Source organism: Dasypus novemcinctus, chromosome 9, assembly GCF_030445035.2.
Source record: "Dasypus novemcinctus isolate mDasNov1 chromosome 9, mDasNov1.1.hap2, whole genome shotgun sequence".
NCBI classification, from domain to species: Eukaryota; Metazoa; Chordata; class Mammalia; order Cingulata; family Dasypodidae; genus Dasypus; species Dasypus novemcinctus.
In genome coordinates, this window is record NC_080681.1 from 94098771 (window position 1) to 94126595 (window position 27825).

Genomic DNA, 27825 nt, shown 5'->3' on the forward strand with positions numbered 1-27825 from the left:
TTTTTTAAGATTTATTTTTATTTATTTAATTCCCCTCCCCTCCCCCGGTTGTCTGTTTTCTGTGTCTTTTTGCTGCGTCTTGTTTCTTTGTCCACTTCTGTTGTTGTCAGCGGCACGGGAAGTGTGGGCGGCGCCATTCCTCGGCAGGCTGCTCCCTCCTTCGCGCTGGGCGGCTCTCCTTATGGGTGCACTCCTTGCGAGTGGGGCTCCCCTACGCGGGGGACACCCCTGTGTAGCACGGCACTCCTTGCGCGCATCAGCACTGCGCATGGGCCAGCTCCACACGGGTCAAGAAGGCCCGGGGCTTGAACCGCGGGCCTCCCATGTGGTAGACGGACGCCCTAACCACTGGGCCAAAGTCCGTTTCCCCACAACTCTTCTTTGATATTTTATTCAACTTACCCTAAGTCTTTAAAATTGCCCAGTTTAAGACATCAGAATTGTCCAGGGACTCATTAATGAGATGCAAATTTTCTCCCAGAAGTTGAAGAACAGAGAAACCCAAGTGCAGTTTTTGTCCATGCAATTTCCAGACTAGTTAGCTGATAGCACTTGTTGGTGCACCTTTCCACAGAGGTGTATCTCTCTCTGTTTTCCTTTGTTTTGGTCTGTCCAAAGCCTAGATTCAAAGTGGACTCCACTGGCTGAATTCACTGAAGAAAAACCCCCTGACACCTCCCTCCCTTTTCCTTTGTAACTGCTGAGAGGGAGGAAGACATCTGCTTCCCTCTCAGTCAGCTGCAATGAGCCAGGGGTTTTACCCCTATTTAATATCTTAGGGATATGGGAGGGGAGTCCTACCTGGTGGCCAGGAGGTTTAGTAACTCACAGTTCGCTGTTTTGGGTTCTTCCTCTCTCTGTCCTTCACCTTCCTGGGAGTTGTGAAGCACTGTCCTGTCCGCTGACCCCCAAAGCAGGTTCCTTGGGTAGCTTATGGCTCTTTCTCCATTGTTTTTGTGAGAGAGCTGAGCCTTGCCTGCCTAATCTGATGCCATCTTCCCACTATTCTTTAATAGTGCTAGGTAATGAAATTTCAGAGCTATGTCTTAAGAATTTAAGTCTTTTTAATTGACTACTACTTTTGGAAAACAATCTCAGAAAAATTTTAAAAAAACAAAAAAAAGATGTCCCTCTCCTCTTCCAGCAGCAGGAGACACACTAATTCCAAAACTAGGGTTTCAAACTGAGAACATTCACAGGAACATTAATGTCCTTTACTGAAATTTTTATTATTTACCTATTATTCTGCTTTCTATAGTTGTTAATCTATCCCTGGAAGAGTTACTTATACAGAGGAAACTTGTAAGAACCCCAGACTGTTATGTTGCTATGGTTGTAATGGTCTATTAAAGTATTTTTTAACCTTTAAAACTCTGACTGGTTTTCTTACTTGATAAATTGTTGTACAATTACTAATGTTTCAAGATATTTTTCAATACAGAGGGATCATCAAAATTCCTAATTCTACATGAATGGAGGCAATAATAAAGTCTGTCCTCTGCAGGCCCCTGCTCCTGGTCCTGAAAAAGGGAGAGGAGGAAGAGAAGAAGCCAGGGAAAGGAAGAAGCCACCGCCTATGTTATCCTCCCCAATTCAGTACCCAAGCCCGAAGCAGCTTCAAGCTAGGGCAGAAAAGATTTCACCCTAAATGAAGTTGGAATTTTTTATTATTGCTCTGATTTACATACTTTACTAAAATCAGACTGTTCTTACTATGTAAAGAGACTGAACAGGCTATGGGGCCTCTCTATTATTTCATTCATAAGCAGAGAAAGAACAGTCATGGGAACTTTTGTTATTATTTTCATTATTATAAGTTGAAAAAGAGAAGACCCAAGAGATTGTACAAACAAATTACTGGAATTAACCAGAGAGTAAAACAAGACGGCTGACTATAAGGTCAATATTCAAAACCAACTATGTTTCGATATGAGCAACAAACAGAAAACTTAATTTTTAAAATATACTATCTACAATAGCAACAGAATAAAAGGTTTTCAGGATGATTCTAACAAAAAATGTGAAATATGTGTAAGACCTTTATGGGGAAAATCCTGAAACCTTATTGAAAAAAATTAAGAAATATCAATAAATTATAATGATTATTATATGTTATAATGTTAATTCTCCCCAAAATTAATCTATAAATCCGATGCTAATCCCATCAAAGTGCCAGCAGAGTAACTGTGTATGTGTGTGTATGTGTGTGGTTTGACACACTGACACCATTTTTAAAAACTAAAAGGCCACTGACTGAGAGAAAATATTTGCAACACATAAAGCTATCAAGGATTAGTATCTAGAATATAAACATACACATAGTTTTTTCTATAAGGAAAGAAAAAACAACAGAAAAATTGGTAAAGGATATAAATGGACAATTACAGAAGAGCGATCCTGGATGGATGGTCAATAAACATGAAAAATCAGGATAATTAAAGAAAACAACAAGATTCCAGATTAACCCACTGAATTCACAAAAATTTTAAAGTTTGATGATGCCAAGTATTGATAAAGATGCTAAGGTCTGAAAACTCTCAAAACCTGCTGGTGGGCATACAAATTGGTACCACTGGTTTGAGGTGAAATTTGTCAAAACTCAGCAAAATGACTCAACAGTTTTATTTCTAGCAAATATTTTAGAGAAATGCTTGCAAACGTACAGAAGAAGATACATACATGAAGGTTTTCTGCAGCCTTCTTTGTAACCCCATTTTTAGAAACTGTATATGTCTATCAACGGGAAATTGGATAAATAAATCAAAGGAAATGAATGAACTAGAATAGAATAAATCTTAATGTAGTTGAGTGAAAAAAAAGCCAGTGGGATGAAGTATATACACCAATTACTTAAATAATAAAAACATGAAAAACATTGCTTTATATTATTTAGGGATATACACATATATAGCAAAAGTATGAAGACACCTATGGGAAGGATATTTAAATTCAGAAAAGTGGTTATTTCAGGGTGTTGGGAGGGACACAGAGGGGTTTCAACTCTGATTTATTTTTTAAAATCTAAATAGAAGATACATAGGAATTTGTTATAATGTTCTCCATGCCTTTCTGAATGTATAAAATATTTCTTAATAAAAGCAAAGTTTAAGGAGATTGTTATATACCACCGGATTTTGGTGAGAAGGAAGCCTGTGGTAATTTCTCTTGCAGGAGCTTTCATAAAATAGTTGATAAAAAAAATTAAAATATATGAGTTAAAGAGAATTAGAGCTGAAGATGGGATTGTAAAACTAAAGTTGATAAAGAGTAGAAATAGGATGCAAGAAAGAAAATTAAAGATTTGTGGAATGCCTTTGATTGATACAGCCTTAAAATACTGAAGAAAGAGGGAAAAATCAAGTTTAGACTTAATGAGGACAAGACCTCTCTTTCGTTCAACTCCAGAGAGAGTTTTGGGAAGAATCAAGCAAAGAATGGGGAAGGGAGAGAAGATTAAAATCAAGTATTGCTGTCCAGTAGCTCAGCCTTGTCCAGAGCCTAGGAAAACTTTTGAGCACTCTGGCCTACATCTTAAAAGGTATGATATGGCGGCAGGCTTGGCCCAGTGGTTGGGGCGTCTGTCTACCACACGGGAGGTTCGCGGTTCAAACCCTGGGCCTCCTTGACCCGGTGTGGAGCTGGCCCATGCGCAATGCTGATGTGCGCAAGGAGTGCCCTGCCACGCAGGGGTGTCCCCCGCGTAGGGGAGCCCCACACGCAAGGAGTGTGCCCGGTAAGGAGAGCCGCCCAGCGTGAAAGAAAGTGCAGCCTGCCCAGGAATGGTGCCGCACACACAGAGAACTGACACAACAAGATGATGCCACAAAAAGAAACACAAGATTCCTGTGCCGCTGACAACAATAGAAGTGGACAAAGAAGCAGCAGCAAATAGACACAGAGAACAGACAACCAGGGTGGGGGTGGGGGTGGGGGTGGGGAGAAATAAATAAATAAATAAATAAATCTTTAAAAAATATATATATATGGTAAAAAAAAAAAAAAGGTATAAGCTGTCTTAGTCTCACCTGAACTGGGATCTCCTGAGTCTTCTTTCTCTGCTACCCATGGTTCTTCCCCTTTTTCCAACTGGGAAATCACACTAGGTTTGGAAAGCTGATATCCTGCTTGTGGAGTAAAAAAAAGAGAATATGAATGTTTATGCTGAGGTCTAAACAGCATCACTAGAATTAGTTCCATCCCTCTGGTATTCAGGGCCTTTGGAAACAGAAAGGGGCACCACAGCCGCATGTCTTCTTATTTCTAGATCTTCAAAGAAAGTAGAGCCAGATAAGTCCTGGCTTTGTTTTTAAGGAACAAGGCATCTGTAACACAAGCCAAGGACAAGCTTCGGGAAAAACACATCATGTAATACTTAGAAATAATGATTCTCTTGTACTGGGCAGGTTTCGGTTGTGTGGCTAGCCCATTCTTACCCACTGACACCAGGTTCCTGTAGTTTTCCAGCATCACCTCTCGGTACAGGTTCTGGTGAGGAGGGGCCAGTCTCCCCCATTCCTCCTGGGTGAAATCCACAGATATGTCCTTGAAGGTCAACAGTTCCTAGAATATCAAATATGTTCCTTTTCAGCTAGAGACCACTTCTACCAATGTCCAAAGAGTTCTGACAGTATTCTAGGTTCTGAGAAATTCTAGAGAAGTTTTCCCAGAAGCCTCCTCTGGGTCAATTTGGAGATTCTCCAGAGGCTTTCAAAAAAGAATTAAATATACAAAAGGGCAGATGGTCATAAATGCCTTAAAAAAAAGTAAAGCAGGGAAAAGGGAATAAGGAGAGCCAAAATGAGGGTAGGCAGGCTCTTTTCTGTATGGTGGTTAGGGAAAGTCTCTCTAAAAGGGTGATACTGAAATTCAATAAGGGAGATTGTCATTAGGAAACGGAGAGGAAAGCATTCTGGGCAGGTACAAAGGACTTAAGGTCAGAGTTTTCTCGTTTTGTTTGAGGAGGAGAAAGGTGAAAGCATGGCTGGAGACAGGTTAGTAAAAGGGAGATTAGAAGAAGAAAACTGAGACATGGGGGTGGGGTGGGGAGGAGAGAAAGGCTTTCTTTCTTCATTCAGCACATATTTTGAATGAATGAAAGACCTATGCATTCTTGCTGAGCTTGATTTATGGGGCCCTGCTGAAGTTAAATCCAAAGATAAACAAAATTGTCTGAAACAGTGGCTTAACCCCTTTCTAGTTCAAATACTGCAAAGACAGAAAAAAAAGATCAGTCCCCTATCAGTGGTGGTCAGACATTTGCAGCTAGGCTAACCAGAAGTAAAATCAATCGAATTAAAGCTGCATCTCATACAGAACATTATATATCCTGCAATAACTCGCTGAATGGACCGGGGAGAGAGTGTAAACTACAACGTAAACTATAATCCATGCTGTGCAGCAGTGCTCCAAAATGTACTCATCAAATGCAATGAATGTACCATCCTAATGAAAAAAGTTGTTGAAGTGGGAGGAGCAGGGGGTGTGGGAAGTAGGGTATATGGGAACCTCTTCTATTTTTTAATGTAACATTTTGTGTGATCTATGTATCTTTAAAAAAAAAAAGATAATTAAAAACAATGAAGAAAAAAAAAAGCTGCATCTCAATCAGAGCTCACAGTTTGGGGAGGGGGGGGGATATGAATAATCAGTCCTTCATCTTAACCACCAGAGGAAAGGGCTTAGAGTCTCTTGGAAATAAACAGAACTGAATATGAAAATATATATTTCACCCTCCACTATTCCTGTATACACAAATCTCAATTTCAATAAAAAATTATTAGACATGTGAAGGAAGAAAACGTGCTAATAAAAAAATCAATAGAATCAGACCCATAGATAACTCAGTTATTGGAAATAGCAAACAAGGAATTAAAAACAACTATTAAAAAAATATATATATTGGCAGTGGACTTGGCTCAGTGGTTAGGGCATCCATCTACCATATGGGAGGTCTGTGGTTCAAACCCCGGGCCTCCTTGACCCGTGTGCAGCTGGCCCATGCGCAGTGCTGATGCACGCAAGGAGTGCCGTGTCACGCAGGGGTGCCCCCACTTACGGGTGCCCCACGCACAAGGAGTGAGCCCTGCAAGGAGAGTCGCCCCATGTGAAAAAAGTGCAGCCCACCCAGGAGTGGCACTGCATACATGGAGAGCTGACATAGCAAGATGATGTAAGAAAAAAGAGATGTAGGGAAGCGCATTTGGCTGAATGGATAGAGCATCCACCGACGACATGGGAGGTCCAGAGTTCAAACTCAGGGCCTCCTGACACATGTGGTGAGCTAGCCCACGCGCACAACTCATGCGCACGAGGAATGCCCTGCCACACAGGGGTATCCCCTGAGTAGGGGAACCCCACTGCAAGGAGTGCGCCCCATAAGGAGAGTTGCCCAGTGCAAAAAGTGCAGCCTGCCCAGGAGTGGCGCCGCACACACGGAGAGCTGATGCAGCAAGATAATGCAACAAAAAGAGACACAGATACTTGGCTGGTGACAAGAATACAAGTGGACACAGGAGAACACACAGCAAATGGACACAGAGAGCAGACAACTGGGTGGGGGAGGGAGGCAGGGAAGGGGAGAGAAATAAATAAAAAATAAACTTAAAAAAAAAAGAGAGAGACGCAGTTTCCCAGTGCCGCCTGACAATGCAAGCGGACACAAAAGAACACAAAGTGAATGGACACAGCAGACAACAGGGGGAAAGGAGAGAGAAATAAAATAAATCTTAAAAAAAAAAAAGAGCGTCTGAATTGACCAAAATGTGGGTGAGTATAAAAGGCTCATTTTTTTCCTTTTCTTAAGTTCTTTATAACATAATTTCCTGTTAAAAACAAAAATAAGAACAGTGTGTTGTGGGGAATATAATATGTAAAATAAAATGTATTATGACAATAACAAAAAGAATGGGAAGAAGAAAACAGAAATGCAATGTTATAAGATTTTCACATTATATATGAAGTAGTATAATATTAATTCAAGGAAACTGTGATACATTAAGAATACATATTGTAATGGCTAGAGCAACCACTAAACACAAATAAAACAGGTATAGCTAAAAAGTAATTGGGGATTCATTTGGAAGATATAAAATGGAATATTAAAAAGTGACTCAATCCAATAGAAGGCAGAAAAATGAGGAACAAAGAAACATAGATGGGAAAAGGAGTAAACAAAACAAGAATATACCCCTAAACTCAACCATATCAATAATAACTTTTACATAAAATGAATTAAACAAGGAAGCTCCAGCTATATTTAAGGAGGTCACACTGTAAATATAAAGACACAGATATGTTAAAAGTAAAAGGACGGAAAGGCCTATACCTTGCTAACAGTAATTAAAAGAAAGCTGGTGTGGCTATCTTAAATCAGATAAATATACTTCAGGAAAAGGAATATTACTAGGGATATGAAGGACATTTCATAATGATAAAAGGGTCAATTCATTAAGAAGATATAAAAAGCCTAAATGTTCATCCACCTAATAAGAGAACTTCAAAATAAAGCAAAATTGACAGAACTACAGAGAGATATAGATAAAACCATGTTAACACTCTTCTCTCAGTAATCATTACAAGTAGACAAAAATTCATCGAAGATATTGTAACAGTTTGAAGTTCTTTCATGAATCCCCAAAAGAAAAAGATTATGTTTTTGAACTAATTCATTCCTGTGTGTGTGAGAACCGTTTGGATTGGACTACGTCAGTGATGCACGACTCAGGTTGAGTCTCTGCCCTCTTGCTGGGTCTGATATAAAAGGACACACAGAGGAAAAGGAAGAAGCTGTGTGAGAGAGAGGACTGGAAGAAAATAGAATCCCCAAGAGACAGATGTCCTGGAGTCTGGAACCAAGAGAGCACAGAGGCATGGGAAGAGGACTCCAAGGGGCTGGGCCCATGGAGCAGCTCAAGAGGAGATGATGTTGGATATATGGGAGTCCCCTATATCATATATATGAACTACTGTGATCTAAAACTTTTGTGAAGACAAAATTAAAAATTAGGAAAAAAAAAAAAGAAATGATGTAGACACTGAGGAAGAAATGAAAGAAATTGCCTTGCCACTGTACATACAGGGCAACACCTATTGCAGTGATGAAAGGCAAAACGTCAAAAATAAAACTTTATAATATTTTTCATTTTTTAATACCCCAACTTATTTTTACCCTATTTTAGTTTTTCTAAATTAGTATGTAATCTATTTCTAATCTATAAACCTATCAATATATTTCATTTTCATATTAATTGAATTTGGCCATATATTAGGCTTCATTTTTTAAGAAGTTTTAGACCACAGAGAGGTTCAACTATGGTAGGGGAGGAACACTGGTGTAGGGTGTTATTGATAGGGGGCACATAGTTAGGAGGGAGTTCTCCAGGGCATGTACATAGGGTACATAAAAATGTTCGGATATATGTTGGGTATTTTCATAGTAGTTACGTTACAAATGACAACTGAGGAAGTGCTGAGTTCCTACCCAGGGGAACTCTACCATATTCCCCAATGGAACAGCAACAATCCCCCAAGTGCGATGGCAAAGATCAATGAAGAAGGATGGCCCAACGATGAGCCCTAGATACTGATGACTATGCTTAAGAGCCTGTGTGCCTGAAATATGAAGTAGGCCTACAGCTGCAGGGTGCCTAAGAGTTACCTCCTGAGAGCCTCCATGCTGCTCAAATGTAACCACTCTTTAAGCCAAACTCAGCATGTAAATGCATTACCTTCTCCCCAGCGTGGGACATGACTCCCAGGGAGGAGCCTCCCTGACACCAAGGGATTATTACCAATCACTAACTGGTGACACAACTAGAAAGAGACCTTGAATAAAAGGGTCAACTCAGACCAGCAGAATATCTCAGCATACCTGTAGGATCATGTGTTAAAAACTGTTTTGACCTTGAAAAAAAGGGGTAATGGCAAAGACAAATGAGTTTATATGGCTAAGAGTATTCAAAAAAGAATCAGGAGGTCATCAGAGGGGTTGTGCTTATGCAGACCTCAGCAGGACCCCAGAGACAGCTGAAGTGGATACAACCCCAGGTACTGGTTCTCCTGAGGGCTACAGAGATCCACAGGTTCTATGGTCATGGTAGATAGCTCTGGAGTTCAGTGCCATGGCAGTGGGCCCTACTTTGGAATTTGTGTTCCTGAATGTGATGGAGTTGGACTCAGATGTGACCTTTCTACACATGCCTCTTTTGTCACTTTTACTGAACCTGTGGTTGGTGCTAGGGTTGGTGTATACTCAGGAGACTTCAATCTCTGGACTGCCCATGTGCCAGCTGGGCCGTGAGCTTCAGTAGAGTTGCAACTCCTGCCCTCTGGTCCTTGGACTTACCCAGGTCAGCTAACAGGGAGGTGAAGATGGTTAACCACAACACCAGGGAACCAAGAGTGCCTAAAACTACAAGAAGAGAATTGTATCCATCATCCATTTGGAATCTAAGCCCCCTCTCGATATAGAGGTAGAGTGGACATCACCATCCCAGGGTCCACAGAATGGAGGAATAAAATATGGATTAGAGTGGACTTACTGATATTCTACCATGTAACTATTTTGACTAGTAATGGAAGAAATTGTAGCATTGATATGGAGAAAGTGGCCAAGGTAGTTGCTGAACGCAGGGAGAGGGAAGAAGAGATGTGATGTGGGAGTATTTTCGGGACTTGGAGTTGTCCTAAATGATATTGCGGGGACAGATGCTGGACATTATACGTCCTGCCATAACCCAATGAATGTACTGGAGAAGAGTGTACACTACAACGTAAACTATTATCCATGTGGTGCAGCAGTTTTCCAAAATGTATTCACCAAATGCAATGAATGTGCCACAACGATGAAAGAGGTTGTTGATGTGGGAGGAGTGGGGTGAGGGGTGGTGGGGGGCATATGGGGACCTCATTTTTTTTAATGTAATATTTTTTGTGATCTATGTACCTTCAAAAAATACAATTAAAAAAACTGATGGGGGTGGGGTGGTGGGGAGTGGGGTGTATGGGAACCTCTTATGTTTTTTTTTTTAAAGATTTATTTATTTATTAATTTCTCTCCCCTTCCCCCACCCCAGCCATCTGTTCTCTGTGTCTGTTTACTGCATCTTCTTTGTCCGCTTCTGTTGTTGTCAGCGGCATGGGAATCTGTGTTTCTTTCTGTTGCATCATCTTCTTGTGTCAGCTCTCTGCGTGTGCGGCGCCATTCTTGGGCAGGCTGCATTTTCTCTCGTGCTGGGCGGCTCTCCTTCCGGGGCACACTCCTTGCACGTGGGGCTCCCCTACACGGGGGACACCCCTGCATGGCATGGCACTCTGCGTGCATATCAGCACTGCTCATGGGCCAGCTCCACACAGGTCAAGGAGACCTGGGTTTGAACTGCGGACCTCCCATGTGGTAGACAGACGCCCTAACCACTGGGCCAAGTCCGCTTCCCTTATGTTTTTTAATGTAACATTTTCTGTGATCTATTAACTTTTAAAAAGAGAATTAAAAAATAAAAAATAAATTAAAAAAAGAGGAGATGAGCCATACACCCGATAGTTCACATCTGAACTCTGGAAGGAAGTAAAGCAACCAAGACTGAGAGGAGGCCTGGTAAGAGACAAACCCTACGCCTGGTTGCTCACAGCTGAGCTCTAGGAGATGCAGATTGTGGAGAGGAAGGCAGAGACCTTGGCAGTGATCAGCAAGCATCTTGCTTTGCCACATGGGAGGACCCTGAGAAGGCATCTCAGCTAATACCCTATTTGGACATTTCACAGCCACTGAACCATAAGTTTTTACCCTAAATAAAGTACCCATTTAAAAAGCCAACCCATTTCTGATACTTTGCATTGGCAGCCCTTTGGCAAACTGAAAGAGAAATAGATTTGAATAATACTATCAATTAACTTATTAATGTAATTGATATTCATAGACCATTACATCTAAAACTGCATAACACATTATTTTTTAATTAACCTTTTTATTTTATAGATAATTATAGATTCATATACAACTGTAAGGACTAATACAGAAAAGAGCCTATGAAGCCTAAATGGTAAAATCTTGCAAAAATATAGCATACTGTCACAACCAGGATATTGACATTGAAGATAAAGAACATTTCCATCACCGCAAAGATCCCCCAAACTGCCCTTTTATAGCCATCATACTTCCAGCCCCTCTCCTCTTTAATCTCTAGCAACCATTGATGTGTTTTCAATTTCCATAATTTTGTCATTTCAAGAATGATTTACATAAGTAGAATAAAACAGTATCTAGTCTTACAGGATTGGCTTTTTCCACTTAGTGTTTTAGTTTGCTAAAAGCTGCCAAAAGCAACATACCAAAATGGGTTGGCTTTTACAATGGGGATTTATTAGGTTGCAAGCTTATAGTTTTGAGCCCGTGAAAGTGTCCCAATCAAGGCATCATCAGGTGATGCTTTCTTCCTGAAGACTGGCACACACAACTACTGGCCTCTCCCTTCTCTTCTGGGTTTCATTGCTTCAGCTTCTGGATTGTTCTCTCTTGGATTCTGCTGATGTCAGCTCCTTGCTCCCATGGTTTTCTCAGTCTGCTCCTGTGGACTTTTTTTCCTATATTCATCCTGTTTAAAAAGGACTCCAGTAAGAGGAATAAGACCTACCTTGGGTCATGCCCTAACAAAACAACCTAATCAAAAGAAGGTTCCACCTACATTAGGTTTATACACACAGGAATGGACTGGCCCTGAGGACACAGTCTTCTGGAGTCATAAAAAGCCTCAATCTACCACACTTACCATACTTCTTTGTCCCCTGCTCCCACCCTGCTTTTCGCTTCCTTGTACTTTACCCACCTGTTCTTCGAAATCTCTCTGCATTATGGCCCTTCTCAGCAGCAGCTTATGCTGCTGCCTCCCTCCGCCCCTCCTCCCAGCCACTGTTATCTTCCCCCTCCCAGCCGATCGCTGTTCTCCCCGCCTCATTCCAACCACCCTCATCCCGCACCCGCCCCGGCACAACCTCTGAAACAACCCCCCCTGCCATCAATGGCTTACGTCATAAACCGCAGGTCCACCCTTGCCTCTGCAGCCAATCCCCAGCTGCCCCGCGGACATGCCCCTCCCACAACCTCCCCGCCTCCATGAGACTATAAAACCCTATGTACTTCCCGAATAAAATCAGACCTGCGCATAGACCTCGTCTCCGTGGTTTTTCTTCCATCGAACCGCGCGTCCCCACCAAGCCTTGAGCCGCCCGCTGTCGCCCCAGTCCGGCCATGGGCTCGGCCCGACTCCCGGCAGCGACCCGCCCGCGCGGCAGCGACCCGCCCGCGGTACCGCAGCGGCGGCCACAGGTGGCGCCCAAACAGGGACCACCGCTCCAGGGACCACCGCTCCCTTCCGTATGCAGTGGAGCGATATCTTCGTATTCCTGTTTGGCCGGCCAGCCGCTCGATCCCCCGCACGGGACCCATCGCCGTCCTCCTGTGCCGCCGCTCAAGGTAGGGACTCTCCGGCGCTGTTCCCTTCCTCTTCGCCGTCCCAGCCCATCCATGAACCTAACCCGGCCCTCAGCGACAGCGAGTCTACCCCCCTCCTGAACCCTCCGTCGCAATGGGAGCCTCTCTCTCGTCCCGCCAAGTCCCTCAAGTACATTTACTCGCGGCCCTTTTAGAAACTCACCACGTGAAGGTCTCTCTCTGTCAGCTACAGCGGTACTGGGACCTTCTCCTACCCTTTAACCCTTGGCTCGTCACCTGTGCTCTCTGGAGCCCAGAGACCTACGAACGCTTAATTCAGCGGGTGACGTCCGCTATGGAGCACGATCGCAAGCAGTTTCCCCCCGGTCTTATCCCGACCCTCGTTGCTATCCGCGCCTGTCTCCAAGGTGTGCCCTCCCCTGCCTCCGCTCTCGCCTGTGAGCCTAGCCACCCTCTCACCTGCGATCCTGATGGAGACGACGATACTCGTTCTCTGTCCGCCCAGCTAGAGGCCGCGCTCGAACTGGATCCCCCCACAGCCTCCGATCCGGACCCCAACCAACATGGCGATCCTCTGCCTTCTCCCCCCCCCACCGCGCCCTGCAAACAATGCCAACATGGCGCACCTCCTCCTTCTTCTTCCTCGGTGCCCTCTTCCCGCCTTTACCCACCTCTTCCTGTCTCGTCGCCATCCGGTCCCGTCCCGGATGCCTGCCGATCGCCATTTTCGGCTAAACCGGTAGAGCCTCCGATGCCATCTTGGCCTGCGCCCGGAGGTGACGCGGCCACTCCACCATCTTGGCCCGAGGCCAGAAGTGATGTCAGGCGTGACGTCACCGTGCCGCCATCTTGGCCAATCAGAAACGCCGTTGCCGCCGCGCCCTCCTGGCCGGCGCCCGGTAGCACTGCCAATGCCTCACCTCCATGGCCCGCTTCACCTCCCGCCTGCTCCAGCAATAGCAGGACCGTCGTGAATCCTCCTCCGCCAGCGTACGACACCGCCTTTCTCACCCCTCCCACTCCGCCTCTGGCTCAGATGTTCCCCCTCAATCCTGCTCGCACTCCGCAGAACCCACAAGCTTAGATCCCCTTCTCGCCCAAAGACTTACAAATGCTTCGTACCGCAATCAAGGAAGACGGCCTCGCCAGCCCCCACGCCCAAGACCTCCTTGAGTGTATGGCCATTCCCCGCTGTATTCCTTATGACTGGATTTCCTTTGCCCGTGCTGTCCTCTCACCCGGCCAGTTTATTGACTGGCGAGCCCATCTCGGCGTGCTCATCGATACCCAGCTCGCCGACAATGCTCGTCAGGGTGTGCACTACCTTGCAAACGCCTTCCTCGGCCTCGGCCCCTACGGCGACCCCAGCGCTTACACAGCTACTCCTCCCGGATTTTTCATCCAGCTTCGCGATTGTGTCTTCAAAGCCTTCCGCTCTTGCGCCGCAGCCGCCCCTGAGCCCCTCGCCAAACTCTTCCAAAAGCCTGACGAGCCCTTCAACGAGTTCGTCGCACGTGTGCAAGCCGCAGCCGAAAGGCGCGTCACCGGCGCCGCTGCTAAGGAGTCTTTCATCAAAGATCTCCTACAAGAGGGAGCTAATCCAGCCTGCAAGGCCATTATCCATCCCCTTCGTGACAGGCCCCTCCAAGACTGGGTCCTTGCTTGCTCCGGAGTCTCCGGCCAAACCACCGCCCTCGCTGCCGCCCTTGTTGCCGCCGTCCAAACCACCAATACATGTTTCCGTTGTGGCGAGCTAGGCCACTTCGCACGGGAGTGCCCTAACCTCCCGGCACCGCCGCGCCCGGCCCCTCGGGGCATGGAGCCGCCATCAGCAGCCCCCGCTCCCCGCGCGCCCTCCACTCCTTGCCCGCGATGCGGGAAAGGCACCCCGCACGGCCCTGCCGACCTTCCACCTCCCGACCCCCTTCCCCCTGATGACTCCCCCCTGCCGTAATGATGGCCCTTCTCCGCATCTCACCCCCCCCCCGTGAGATCTTTCTCCTCTTGTCGTTGCAGATGACACCTCCAGTTGCCCAGTCGAGCCCGCCTGAGTCTGCCCCTCCTGCACCATCACCCGCAGGGACCACGCCAGCTCTCTCCCACCGCGAGCGACGTCGACGTCATCTTCTTGTCCGCCGCTTGAGCCGTCTCTCCCTTGAAGATGATGACCCCATCGAGCAACAAATTCTCCAGCTTCTCCGTCGTGCTCGCGCCTCCCCTGCCCCGCGCCCTCCTACCACCCCCCCACACACCTTCTCATTATTATGCTCTCCTTAGCCTCCTCAGCCCAGGCCACGCCCCTTTGGGCCGCCCTTCTTCAACCGCCTGGTTTCCTCTTTCTCTCCCCTCACTCCCCCACCTTCCCCACCATGTACTCCCCCAACTGCGACTTCCTCCCAGAAAGCTGCGACCCCCTCGCCCTTCCTGTCTCCTCGTCGTTGTCAAATGTCTCCATCCCTATTCCCCTCGACGCCTTGCAGTTCGTCACCAACCTTTCCCTGTGCGTAGACCGCGCAATAACTCGTGCCTTTTTCTCACCAACGCCACTCTTCTTGACCTCTCCCCCACCTCCCCCCTCAACGTCAACTCCTCCTCTACGCCTTCCTTTTTCTCCTTCTCCTCCTCCTCCTGGGCCTCGCCTGCTGTATCCGCAAGTCCGTTCGCCAGCACCGAGAGCGGCAAAGGCTCTTGGCCACAGCTGTCCTAGTCCTCTCCCAAAGTTCTCCCCTTCCCGAGGAAGCCCGGCACGCCCAGGTGTGGCTCACGGAGGTGGCAAGAGGCGGCCATCGATAGGGCCCATCGTGGCCACCTCGAGCTGCGCGTACGGGTTCTCTGCCCTCCGCATGGGGAATCGGGCATTTCAGCCGCCCTCCCCTCTGCTCACGCCCCCCTCGTGCCCCCACGCCCCCTGCCGGTAACCCCTCCTCGTTCCTCTCTCCCCTATTTCCCCTCCTCTCACCCCCCCCATCTTTCCTCCCCACAAAATGTCAATCCTGCAAAATCTGCGCTTTCTTCAAAGCTGCCAATGGTTCTTATTTTTGAAAAAGGGAGCAATTGTCCCCTGCTCCCACCCTGCTTTTCGCTTCCTTGTACTTTACCCGCCTGTTCTTCTAAATCTCTCTGTATTATGGCCCTTCTCAGCAGCAGCTTATGCTGCTGCCTCCCTCCGCCCCTCCTCCCAGCCACTGTTATCTTCCCCCTCCCAGCCGATCGCTGTTCTCCCCGCCTCATTCCAACCGCCCTCATCCCGCACCCGCCCCGGCACAACCTCTGAAACAACCCCCCCTGCCATCAATGGCTTACGTCATAAACCGCAGGTCCGTCCTTGCCTCTGCAGCCAATCCCCAGCTGCCCCGCGGACATGCCCCTCCCACAACCTCCCCACCTCCATGAGACTATAAAACCCTATGTACTTCCCGAATAAAATCAGACCTGCGCATAGACCTTGTCTCCGTGGTTTTTCTTCCATCGAACCGCGCGTCCCCACCAAGCCTTGAGCTGCCCACTGTCGCCCCAGTCCGGCCGTGGGCTCGGCCCAACTCCCGGCAGCGACCCGCCCGCGCGGCAGCGACCCGCCCGCGGTACCGCAGCGGCAGCCACACTTCTTCAAACAAGTTATTGCATACCTAAATAGCACATTCCTTTTTATTACTGAGTAATATTCCATGGTATGGATGTACCACAGTTTAAATATTCACTGACTGAAGGACATCTAGGTGTTTTCAGTTTTATAAATAAAGCTGCTATAAACATCTTTGTATATATAGGTTTTGTGTGACCATAGTTTTGATTTCTGCAGGAGAGGTGACCAGGAATATAATTGTTGGATTATACGGTGGTTGCATGTTTAGATTTTTAAGAAACTGCCAAACTTTTCAAAAGTGGCCATTTTACATTCCCCCAAAATGTAAGAATGCTCATTTCTCTTGCCAGCATTTGGTGTTGTCACTATTTTTAAATTTTATTTTAGCCATTCTGATAGGTGCAAGCTTTAAGAACAAGGGCTTGGCTTATGAGCTTGTTTTCTTTCATTGGGCAAGGCTAATATTTTCCAGAGCTTTTGGCTGTCTTATTTGAGAAAGTAGCAGGACTTCCCTGATGGGGAAGTGTAACATTTCTTTTAGCTACTGTGAGTACAGCAGTCTCAAGGACTACTTCTTGTATAGTCCTTGTTGTGTGTCTCAAGTGACAAGGAAAAGCTCTATCTATTCAGAAAATATACGTATGGCAACAAGAATACATTAGTATCACATAGAAGAATGTAGGAATATAATGTTCAAGATATTTAAAAGGCCCTGTCCATCATTTTAATTTATACTTCCCTAGTGGCTAAAGGATATTAGATTACACCTAAACATTTTTGAGCAATCGTAAATGGTATTTTAAAATTTGCTCTCCAGACCTTTCTTGCTGGTATTTACAAATAAAGTTAATTTTTGTGGGTTTATTCTGTAACTTGCAACCTTGCTGAACTCATGTATTAGTTCTAGGAGATTCTGCTATACATTCTTTGGGATTTCATGCATTAGAAGCATGTCATCTGCAAATAGGGACAGTTCTATTTATTTCTTCCCAATCTTTATGCTTTTTATTTCCTTTAGCACTTGAAAAATGTGCCATTTCATCTTGGTCTCCACGGCTTCTGAAGAGAATCTGCTTCTGAAGAGAATCTGCTATCTGAAGAGAATCTGCTTCTGAAGAGAATCTGCTATCATTCAAATTGTTCCCTGTAGGTAAGGTTGTTTCTGTCTCACAAGGTTTTTTTGTCTTTATATTTCAGAAGTTTGACCATGAAGCACCTTGGTGTGGGTTTCTTTGGGTTTATCCTTTTTAGTGTCTTGAATATGTAGGTTTATGTGCTTTGTCAAATTTGGGAAGTCATTATTTTTTCCAGTACTTTTTAAGTCATCCTCTTTCTTTTGTCTTTCCAAGACTCTGATGACAGGAATGTTAGATCTTTTATTATAGTCCCACAGGTCCTTGAGGCTCTGTTTGTTTTTTTCATTCTGTTTTCTGTTGTTCAGACTGGATAAGGTCTTTTTCTCTGTCTTCAAGTTCACAGATTCTTTCCTCTATCCCTTCCAATCTGCTACTGATTCTATCCACTGAACTTTCATTTCCATTATTGTCTTTTTTCCATATATAATGGTTTAAAGCTGTATATATCCCAGGAAAGTATATTCTTAAATTTAATCCATTCCTGTGGGTGTGGACCCATTGTAAGTAGGAACTTTTGGAGAGTAGGATCCTAACTGAAGTTAAGATGTGACTCACCTCATTCAGGGTGGGTCTTAGTCCTCTTTCTGGAGTCCTTTATAAGAGAATGAAATTCAGACAAAGGAAGAGAAAGCCACAGAAGAAGCTAGAAGCAATGAAACCTGGAAAAGAAGGGAGAGACCGCTGTGGCCTCCATGTGCCTTGCCATTTGACAGAGGATTGCTGACAGCTGGTATTCAGGAAGAAAGTATTATCTTGATTGGGCCATTTTCATGGCTTCAGAACTGAAAGTTTGTTAGCTAAAATATTCCCATGGTAAAAGTCAACCCATTTCTAGTATATTGTTTTTGACAGCCTAGCAAACTAGAACACCATACTAAAATTTTTATTTGGTTCATCTTTATATCTTCTATTTCTTTGCTGAGAAATTTTTTTTCAAGTATGTTTGCAATTGCTCTTGGAAGCATTTTTATGATGGCTGTTATAAAATTGCCAGATAGTTCTAAATTCTCTGTCATTTGTGTTGGTAATGTTGATGGTCTTTTTCATTCAGTTTGAGATGGCTATGGTTCTTGGCATAAAGAGGGGTTTTTCTATTGAAACCTGGCCATTTCAGGTTTTATGTTATGATACTCTTGATTTTATTTAAAACTCTGTTTTAGCTGGCTTCCTCTGATTCTACTCTGGAAGGGAAAGGGGCCATAGCCTCATTACTGCCAAGTCTAGATTCCCATGTGGCCTCCATTGACAGTTCCAAGGCAGGTGTGGGGTTTCCAGCTCTCACCAAGTCTCCAGTGATATCCCCCAGGTTGGGAGCATAGGAACAGTTCATTACTGCTCCCAGCATAGCTTCTGCTACCACAGAGGGTCAGGTAGGTTATGGCCTCATCCCTGCTGAACAGTGGTGAAAATCCTGACTGTTCATAGATTTACTCTGATACTACCCTGGCAGGAGATTGGAGCACATCCTTACTTCCCAGCAAAGGCAGAAGTTTCAGCTTCCCACTTGACTTTTGCTGGTGTGAGTAGAAATGGGACTATAGATTTTCTCTGTGGTGTTTAGCTAGAAGAGAGCTTTTAGTGCCTAAAAGTCTTTTGTCTTGCTTGCTAGGTTGCCTCATTCCTAGCCTTGGCTAGAGAAAGAAGGATTTTGTTGGGGCTTTTTAAAATTTTTAAATCTGTGTCCATTGGCATTTCCTGGTTGCTGGCTTCTTCAGCTCCAAGTCTGGGATATAAGGCAAAAGGAGAACCAAGGGAACTTATCACTGTGCCAGTTCTTGGATCCTGAGTTCCATAGTCTTTTTTTCTCTCCGCCTTTCAATGTCTTCTTTTTTTTTATATACAAATATTCAGAATTTTTTATTGTACTTACAAGGAAGAATAAAGAAAAGTACATCTATTCTATTTTCCCAAAGTAGAAGTCTAGAATTGGGTTTTTTCCCCCTTCTAGTAACACATGGAACATTCAGCAAAACAGACAATAAGCTGGGTCATAAAACATGATTCAGTTAATTTCAAAAGACTGAAATTAGAGTATTTTCTCTGAGCACAATGGAATCAAATTAAAAATTAATACAAAAAGTTATTTAGAAAGCCAAATATTGGGAAATAAACAACATACTTCCAAATAACCCATGGTCAAAGAGAAAAATAACCCATGGTTATTCGAAATAACCCATGGTCAAAGAAAAAAATTCACAAAGGAAATTAGAAAATAGTGAAAATACATCATAAAATTTCCAGGACACAGTCAAGCTGAGTATAGAGAAGCAAATTTATAGGTTAACTTACATTAGAAAAGAAGAAAGGTTAAAATCAATTATCTAAGCATCCTCCTTATGAAGCTAGAAAAAGAGAAAAATGAACCCAATATAAGTAGAAAGGAAGAAATAATAAAGATAAGATTAGAAATCAATGACATAGAAAACAGACATATAATATAGAGAGATTAACAAAATCAGAAGTTGACTCTTTGAAAAGACTGAAAAAACGGATAAACCTCTAGCATACTAGTAAAGAAAAAAACAAAAAACACAAGATTTATTGTACTTCTATATGCTAGCAATTAAATATTTTAAAATATTACCATTTTTAATAGAATCAAAGAAACATAAAATTCTTGGGACTATATTTCTGAAACCTACAAGACATTATTGAAAGAAAATTTATAAGACCTAAATAAATGGAAAGATATACCATGTTCATTGACTGGAAGACTCAATGATCTTAAGATATCACTATCCTAAATTTATCTACAGACAATGCAATACCAATAAAAATCTTGCTATGCTTTTTCTTGGCAGAAAGTAACAATCCAATTCTAAAATGTATATGAAAATGCAAAAGACCTAGAATAATAAAAAAAAAACAACAACCCTGATTTCAAGATTTACTAAAAAGTTAGTCATCAAAGCACTGTAGTACTGGCACAAGAATTCTCAAAGAGATCCATGGATTATAACTAAAAGCTCAAAACAGATCCACACATATTCAGCTAATTGATTATTTCTACAAAGATGTCAAGGCAATTCAATTAAGTAAAGAGAGTCTTTTCAAGACAAGGTGCTGAAACTACTGAACACAATATGGGGATAAAAGATAAACCTCAATTTTTATCTCACATAATACACAATAATTAATTCAAGATGGGTTTTAGACCTAAATGCAAAAGCTAAAATCAAAAGCTTCTAAAGTAAAAATAGGAGAATATCTTTGAGATCTCAGGGTTGGCAAAGAATTCCTACATAGGACACAAAAGCATCAACCTAAAAGGAAAAAAAATGATATATTGGACTTTGCAATCAAAATCAAAATTAAGAAATTTGTTCATCAAAAGACAAAACTTAGAAAATATTCACAATTCAAATATTTGACAAAAGGCTAGTATACAGAATATATGAAGAACTCAACCCTCAATAATGAAAATCAAACACTAATAAAATTTGAGCACAGACTTTTGAACAAGCACTTCTCAAAAGAAGATATATACATAGCAAATAAGCACATGAAAAAGTGCCCAATATCTCTTGTCATCTGGGAAAAGCAAATTAAAACCACAATAAGATGCAACTTTATACACATTAGGATGGCAAAAATTAAAGGATGACAATACCAAATATTTGCAAGGATATAGGATAACTAGAAGTCTTGAACATTGCTGGATGGAGTGTAAACTGGTATAACTACACTGGTAAACTGTTTGGCAATTTTTAATTAAGTTAAACACACCTATCCAGCAATTCCACTCTTAGCTATTTTCCCAAAAGAAATGGAAGCATAGCCAAAAAACGACTGAAAAAGAATGTTCATAACAACTTTATTCATAATAATTAAAAACTGGAAACAACTTAATTTCCATTCACAGGAGATGTATAAACAAGCTGTGTTATATTTCTACAATGGGATACTACTCAGCAATAATAATTACAAACTACTGACAAATGCAGCAACATGGAAAACTCTCAAAAACATTATATTGGAAGAAAGAACCCAGGTACAAGAGAATACACATTGATGATCCCATTCATATGAGTTCAAATACAGGAGAAACTAATCAGTAGTAATTAAAAAATCAGAATAGTGGTTGCTTTTGGGGTGGGGGAATTGACTGGAAAGGGGCACGAGGGAACTTTTTGAGATGGTAGAAATATTGCACACCTTGATTTGGTTACATGCTGTATGTGTATCTCAAAATTCATTGAACTATACACTTTCCAAAGGCATTTTACTGTATATAAATTGCATCTCAATTTTTTAAAAAAAGTTAAATTCATTCCTAGAGCTAAGAATCCCATCAGCTATTGATAAATGTCAGAAAGGTAGGAATTATAGGTAAGTAGAATGTTGAGACAGAACTCTTTAAATAATTAAGTAAATAATTAGACTACTACAAATTACTGTAAATGACTTTGGAGTATATTTCAAATCTAGCAGGCAGACGTTAGTCAGAATTTATCAGCTAAGAAGACTGTGACTATAAAAGGTTAAAAAAGGGAAGCAGACTTGGCCCAATGGATAGGGCATCCACCTACCACATGGGAGGTCCGCGGTTCAAACCCCAGGCCTCCTTGACCCGTGTAGAGTTGGCCCATGCACAGTGTTGATGCGCACAAGGAGTGCCGTGCCACGCAGGGCTGTCCCCCGCATAGGGGAGCCCCACCCACAGCGAGTGCACCCCGTAAGGAGAGCCGCCCAGTGCAAAAGAAATGCAGCCTGCCCAGGAATGGCGCCGCACAGGCAGAGACCTGACACCACAAGATGACGCAACAAAAAGAAATGCAGATTCCTGGTGCTGCTATAAGGATAGAAGTGGTCACAGAAGAACACACAGTGAATGGACACAGAGAGCAGACAATTGAGGGGAAGGGGAGAGAAATAAATAAAAAATAAAGCTTAAAAAAAAAAAAAAAGGTTAAAAAACAGTCCCAGAAAATCAGGCGAGCGAAGACCAGAGATAAGAGCCAAACTTGTGCCATATAATTTCAAAACCCAAATTCTTTTTACTTAAAATTCTTCTGTTCTCTAATAACACCTCCTTTCTAATAGTCTTCCTTTCTAAGTTATTTTATCATTTTCCTTCTGCCAGGTGGTGAGGACAACCCCATTTCGAGCGCCCTGTTGTAACTGCTCTCAGAGGGTCCTCTTCCTTTCCTGCTGAGCCTGTCTTGTGGGTGCAAAGTGTGGTCTGACCATTTCTTCTCTACTCGCTTCTTCTCTGAATGCAATATGACCTCTGATCCCAAGGGTCATCCCTTGAAGTTCACAAATGATATGTGTACATCACCAAGAATGTCAGTACTTTCTTCTCACTTAAAAATGTTGTTTTTGAGTATTTTATTGAAATTTATCTTAGTTTCCAGGTGGTATCTGTTAGTCTTTAGGGGTTGGAACTATACTGCTCCTTTTGCTTTTTCTACAGAACTTAGCATAATATTCTATCTAGATGTTGATCAGAAACATGAGTTACTTGGAGAGAGGCCACTGTGGGAAGGAACATTGCCACCACTGAGGCCAGCTTTGCTGTACAAGAGCAATTTAGCACTGTAACTCCCTAGGATGAATGTTGTTAGTTTCCTCTCCTTCAATACCCCCATCTCCCAAAAAGGCAAGGTCTTGGTCTTAAGAACCAAGAAGCAATGTCAAGAAAATGAAAGGAAACTCCAGCTCACCTGGGATTCTGTCAGGAGCCCAAGGATTGCTTCATTCTCTAAACATTGTCTCTGGCTCACATGAGCATCCTGAGAAAGCAGAGCTGGGGAAGTAAGAGATCATGAGGTTTATATCTCCCCCAAACCCTCCAACACACCCACAAAGAAAGACATTCAGAATGACTCAAAGTAGCCTGAGGCCTCCCAAATGAGAAGAGCATGCAGTGTGTTGCTTGGTCTCTGATATAGTCCCAGTGGTCAAGGGTGGCCTTCCCAAAAGCTCTACTCCCCATGGGCTCCCCATGAGCTCTACTCATGGCCCAGCTCAGCACAAAAATCCTCAATGGCTCCCCACCGCTAAGAGGGAAAACACTTCATTATGAACATCAAGGCACTCTATGACCTGCCCAAAGCATACTGTCCCAATATTATTTACCTTTAAATCACCATCCTTCATACATAGGACACGCCCACCCACCACATGCTTAACCCTCAGTTAGACCAGAATATTCCTCAGTAAGTGAACCACTCTTGAAGGTATTCACTGCTGTACTGTATTATTCTCTCCCAAAATCTGCTATAAAATACTTAGACATTATCTGCTTTGTGAAATCTTCTCAGAGAAGTACAGTCAAAAGAAAGTTTTCTCTCCCTTGTATTCCAAAATAACTTTATCAAACCATTTTCTTAGGCTACTTTCTATTATTTTAAATTGGGTATGTGTCTGTCTCTCTCAATTAATAATTAGCGTTAAAGACATTCATTGTTTCCATCTGACAAAATGCTTAGTTAGCACAGTTCCTGACACAGCAAGTGCACAATAACTACTGGCTGGATTCGAAGTGTTAAAGGCATGAAGAACTAAGTGACCACATGAAACGACCTGAGTTCCTCTGTCCATCTATCTATACCTAATCAGGCCACTAAGGAATGGATGATCAGGGCACTGAGCTTCTCTCAGTGAACTCACATATTTTAAGGTAAAATGAGAGCAATCAGCATGTCATTTCTGTTTCTCAACCCTCAGCATTAGGTGGGAAGAAAGCGATGATACTTGTGAAAAACACTGGGTTTAGGCTAGAATGACTGAAACTTGTCAAGGCAAAATTTCAGAGGGATTAAAGGGGCAGAGAGAGAACTTTGGCCCTCTTGTCCTGACTCATACTCAGGAGCCACTGGGGGAGTAAACGCTATCCTGTCTTTCTGTCTTGTATTGTGTACGAGGACAGGAGACAGGAGTGTTTGCTGACAGTCCAGTATTTTCTCTCACAGCTATGTCCTTCCCAAAAGCCACAAGGATGAACCCTAAAGACCGCCTTTCCCCCATTTTCTCCCTAAGAGACCACCTTAAAGGAAGTATCTACCTATATTTTCATACAGAAATAGGACCTTCTCTCTTTGTCCTCCCTCCCACCCATCAGTCTAATTCTTACCTTCTCCTTCAAACATTTTAGTCACATCCTCCCACAGGGGCACCTCCTCCTTAGCCTTCTTTGGATGGTGCAACTTCACCCAGGTGCTGGCCTTGGCGGGCAGTGTGATCAGGAGCTGCTGCAGCATGATGGCGCTAGCACTCCTCTCTGGCCTCTCTGGCCTCAGCCCACAAGGCAGAGAGATGGATTGGGCTTGTCCACTTCTGATGAGGAAACTGCAAAACCTCTGATAAGAGGCTTCACAGTTATGTGGGTCTCCTCAGATCACAACCTCCTGCCCTTAGGACTCTGGCTTGTCCCTGGGCACCAATATCTCCTACAGAAGGTGTGACTTTAAAAAGTCTCGAAAACTGACTCTCCTCTTAGATTAAGTACCATCTCCCTGGGAAGCAGCCGGTAGGGTAGGTTTGAGCACTTGCTTCTATGCTCTTTTAGAAGAGCAATGGGTAGGAGAGGAGGGATCCAGAGGTGTCTATATCACAGAACTCCAGAATCTGCAGAAATAGATTTAAAATTGCAAAAGATCCAAAAATAAAGATCTGGCATCAATGCAGGAATAAGTCTCATCCATGCTGTTGGCTGTATCACTATCTCCCAGTTTAATACAAACATACACAATACCCAAAGATACATAAACACACACAGATTCTGCCTTGACTTCCCTCCTTGGAAACTGCCTGCATCTTCTGCCTGAATACTACAGACTTGGGACTCAGCATACCGTAAACATGTTCTTTGAAATCAGATAACCTGGGTTAGAATCCTGACACTGGCCCTTAAAAGCTTAAGGCACTTCCTATCTCTGAGCTTCAGTTTCTTCATCTTCAGAGGGGATAATAATTGCACTATATAGGGTTGTAATGTTAATTAAATAAGACAATGCTGGGTATATAGCAAACCCTTAAGAAACATTATAAACCTTTTCTTTTAATGCTGCCTCATAGCATTATCTCTAAGTCATTAAAAATTAGAGATCTGAATTTTATTTCAAGTATCTCAAAATATAGATCACATAGTCACATTGTGGCACGTGCAAGCAGTGACAGACACCACCACTCATGTGAATGCCCAGCAACTGGCAAGTTTCTTTATCACATAGTCACATTGTGGCACGTGCAAGCAGTGACAGATACCACCACTCATGTGAATGCCCAGCAACTGGCAAGTTTCTTTTAATCTCATGGTAAGATGCATGCCGGTTTCAGAAATGTTAAGATTGGGGGAGGGAGGTGTGCCTTCAACTGGAGGAAACATAGTACTTCATATATAATGAAGGCCATTGCAGGTGTGCAAATTTGGAAACAAGCCATCATCTTATCCAACCCCCAAGATTCTGAGCAGATGCCACCACCGTGACCAGGTCCAGACCATGTATCTGGGGTTCTAGCTCCGTGGAAAAGGAAAAAGCCCAACTTTTCCAAGTTTGTGGTATGAAGTATGTGGCTTAGGGACTTATTTTTATCATCTCTGATCAGCATGCAGAGAAAGGAGCTGTGTCCTAGGGATTGGAGCTGTTGGAAAATATCCTGCCCCTGAACATATAAAAGGTAAATGCCCTGGTACCAAGATGGGGAAACCTTCGAATTTTACTTATAAAACAGTTAATGACTGTGAGGCTGCATTTCTTAAGAAGCTGCTTCTCACGATCCTCCCAGGTATGCCACCCTCGGGCTGAAGTTAAAAGTTAAAGCAGCAGACGGACAGGACAGGTAAGCCTCCTACTCACCAGATGGCCTTGAACGCGCAGGACCACAGGAGGCGTGAGAGCGCTCCTCTTACAGCTTTTACCTCCAGAGTCTCTTATGGAAGGAGGGTGGTAGCAGATTTTGTTCTTTAGCAGCCTTTTAGGGACAGGCCACTCAACACACTCATTCTTACAACGTCCAACGTTTCCGTAGGGTCGGAAGCCCAGAGCCTGGACGTCTTTTCCAAATTCCTATCAAGAACTGCCCTAGGACAAGTGGTGCTGCACAAGATTGAGCACACTCTCTAAAGTGGATTTTCCCCACCCCCCGGGGTGGAGTTGTGGGGACGACAGCGGAATGGGAGGGGTCCCCTGTACCGGCTTCACCCAGACGCAGGCGGGGATACTCCTCCCTGGCTGCCGCTTTAAAGCGAGCGCCAGCGGCCAAGCCCGCCCTCCTGTCCGCCCCCCGACCCCGGGCCCCTTAGGCCGCAGCCTCGCGTCTCCAGGCGCCTCTGCGCCCCCGACGCCCCCTCTCCGGTGCCCGCGCTGCCGGCTGCCCTCGCCCCAGCCCTGGAGGAGTCCCCCGGCCCGCCCAGCCACTCGCTGTCCAGCGACGGACACCCCCGGCGCCGGCGCGTCTCCCGGCGGGCTCGCAACACCCCGCTGCCGGCTCCGCCCGCAAGGCGCCGCCGAGGAGCCCGCCCCGCTCCAGGGAAGTGGGATCCTCTCGAAAACCCGGAATCCGGAAGCAGGGTATGCGAGTGCCCCGGAGACCTGCCCTTACCAAGGGAGCAGCCGCCACCCAGCCAGACCAGCTCGCGTTACGTGACCGTGTTTCCCCGGAGACCACGTGTCTGGCTAGCTCTTTTGGTGGGGAAACCGCTTTTCTGTAATTCATCCACCCATCCACTCAGCTATCTGCCCGTCCGTCCATTCGTTCTTCCATCTATCCATCTATCCAACCATTCCACAACCATCTACTGACTGTCTACGATCTGCCAGGCATAGCCTCCGGGTTAGGGCAGTAAATAAAAACGCAGTCCCTGTTTTCTTGGAACTTAATTTTGGTAAAAGTAAATAGAAAAATAGATAATACCCAGACGATGGTAAGGGCTATGAAGAAAAAAGAAGTAGGATCATGGGAGGAGGGTAGAGGAGGACAGACGACTGCAATTCTCCTTTCTAGAAACGGTGAGCTAGAATACTTACATTAACTCACTTTAGAAAATAACAATGAAATTTAAAAATAAAAAAGTCTGCAATATCTATTTTTAATGTTTGTAAAGATAGTTAAGAGATGACAGAGTAGGAAATGGCTGGAAAGCAGAATAAGATAAACACAAGGTAGTAGGGAATTAGCTCGGAAAGCGAGGATCCTGGGGGATAGTCCAATTTAGAAGCTGCTTTTTCCCTGAGGGCTTTATCTAGTTGGAAAATTATAACCTTCCTTTTGCACTTCAAAGAAGAAAAAAGTAAAACTCTATACCCACAGGAGAGGTTGAATTGGAAATAGAACAGCTTCAGAGGAATTTACAAGCTGGTATCAAATTGCCTGTCTCAAGTTTTCCTTGTAAATTAGTCTCTGATTTGTGGTGCCACCAGATGCCTAGCAAAAGCAAATAAAAATCTTCTCTAGAAGAAAGCACTATAACTGGAGACAAAATTGTTCCTACAGGTAAGTTTTCATATACAACATGCAGTACAGAATTAAAGATAACTGGAACACACGGAAACTAGATTTTTTTTCATTCATTACCAAAACTTTCTTATCACCCCAAATATAAACTCACAGCCTTTGGTAACCTGCAGACTACTTTCTGTCTTTATGAATTTGCCTGTTCTAATTATTTCTTTTAGCAATGTTTTGTAGTTTTCTGTGCAAGTTTTTACATC

General features: G+C 43.9%; 1 protein-coding gene across 3 annotated transcripts in view; it reads right to left on the reverse strand.

Moving 5' to 3' along the window:
- LOC101434942 (zinc finger protein 69 homolog) overlaps positions 1-27825 on the reverse strand; it is a 78701-nt gene that overhangs the window by 13862 nt on the left and 37014 nt on the right. Inside the window, exons 1-5 of one of the 3 annotated variants that reach the window (XM_058303816.2) lie at positions 25972-26413; positions 24246-24739; positions 22834-22916; positions 4434-4560; positions 4026-4124 (exon numbers count right to left, since the gene is read on the reverse strand). The exons of 1 other annotated variant lie outside the window; for it this stretch is intronic. In XM_058303816.2, the coding sequence (XP_058159799.1) occupies positions 4026-4124; positions 4434-4560; positions 22834-22916; positions 24246-24372 (436 nt within the window). In that variant the 5' untranslated portion in view covers positions 24373-24739; positions 25972-26413. Of the gene's footprint in view, positions 1-4025; positions 4125-4433; positions 4561-22833; positions 22917-24245; positions 24740-25971; positions 26414-27825 lie in introns of those variants that run through there. One more of the 3 variants, XM_023586628.3, reaches the window with a different exon arrangement.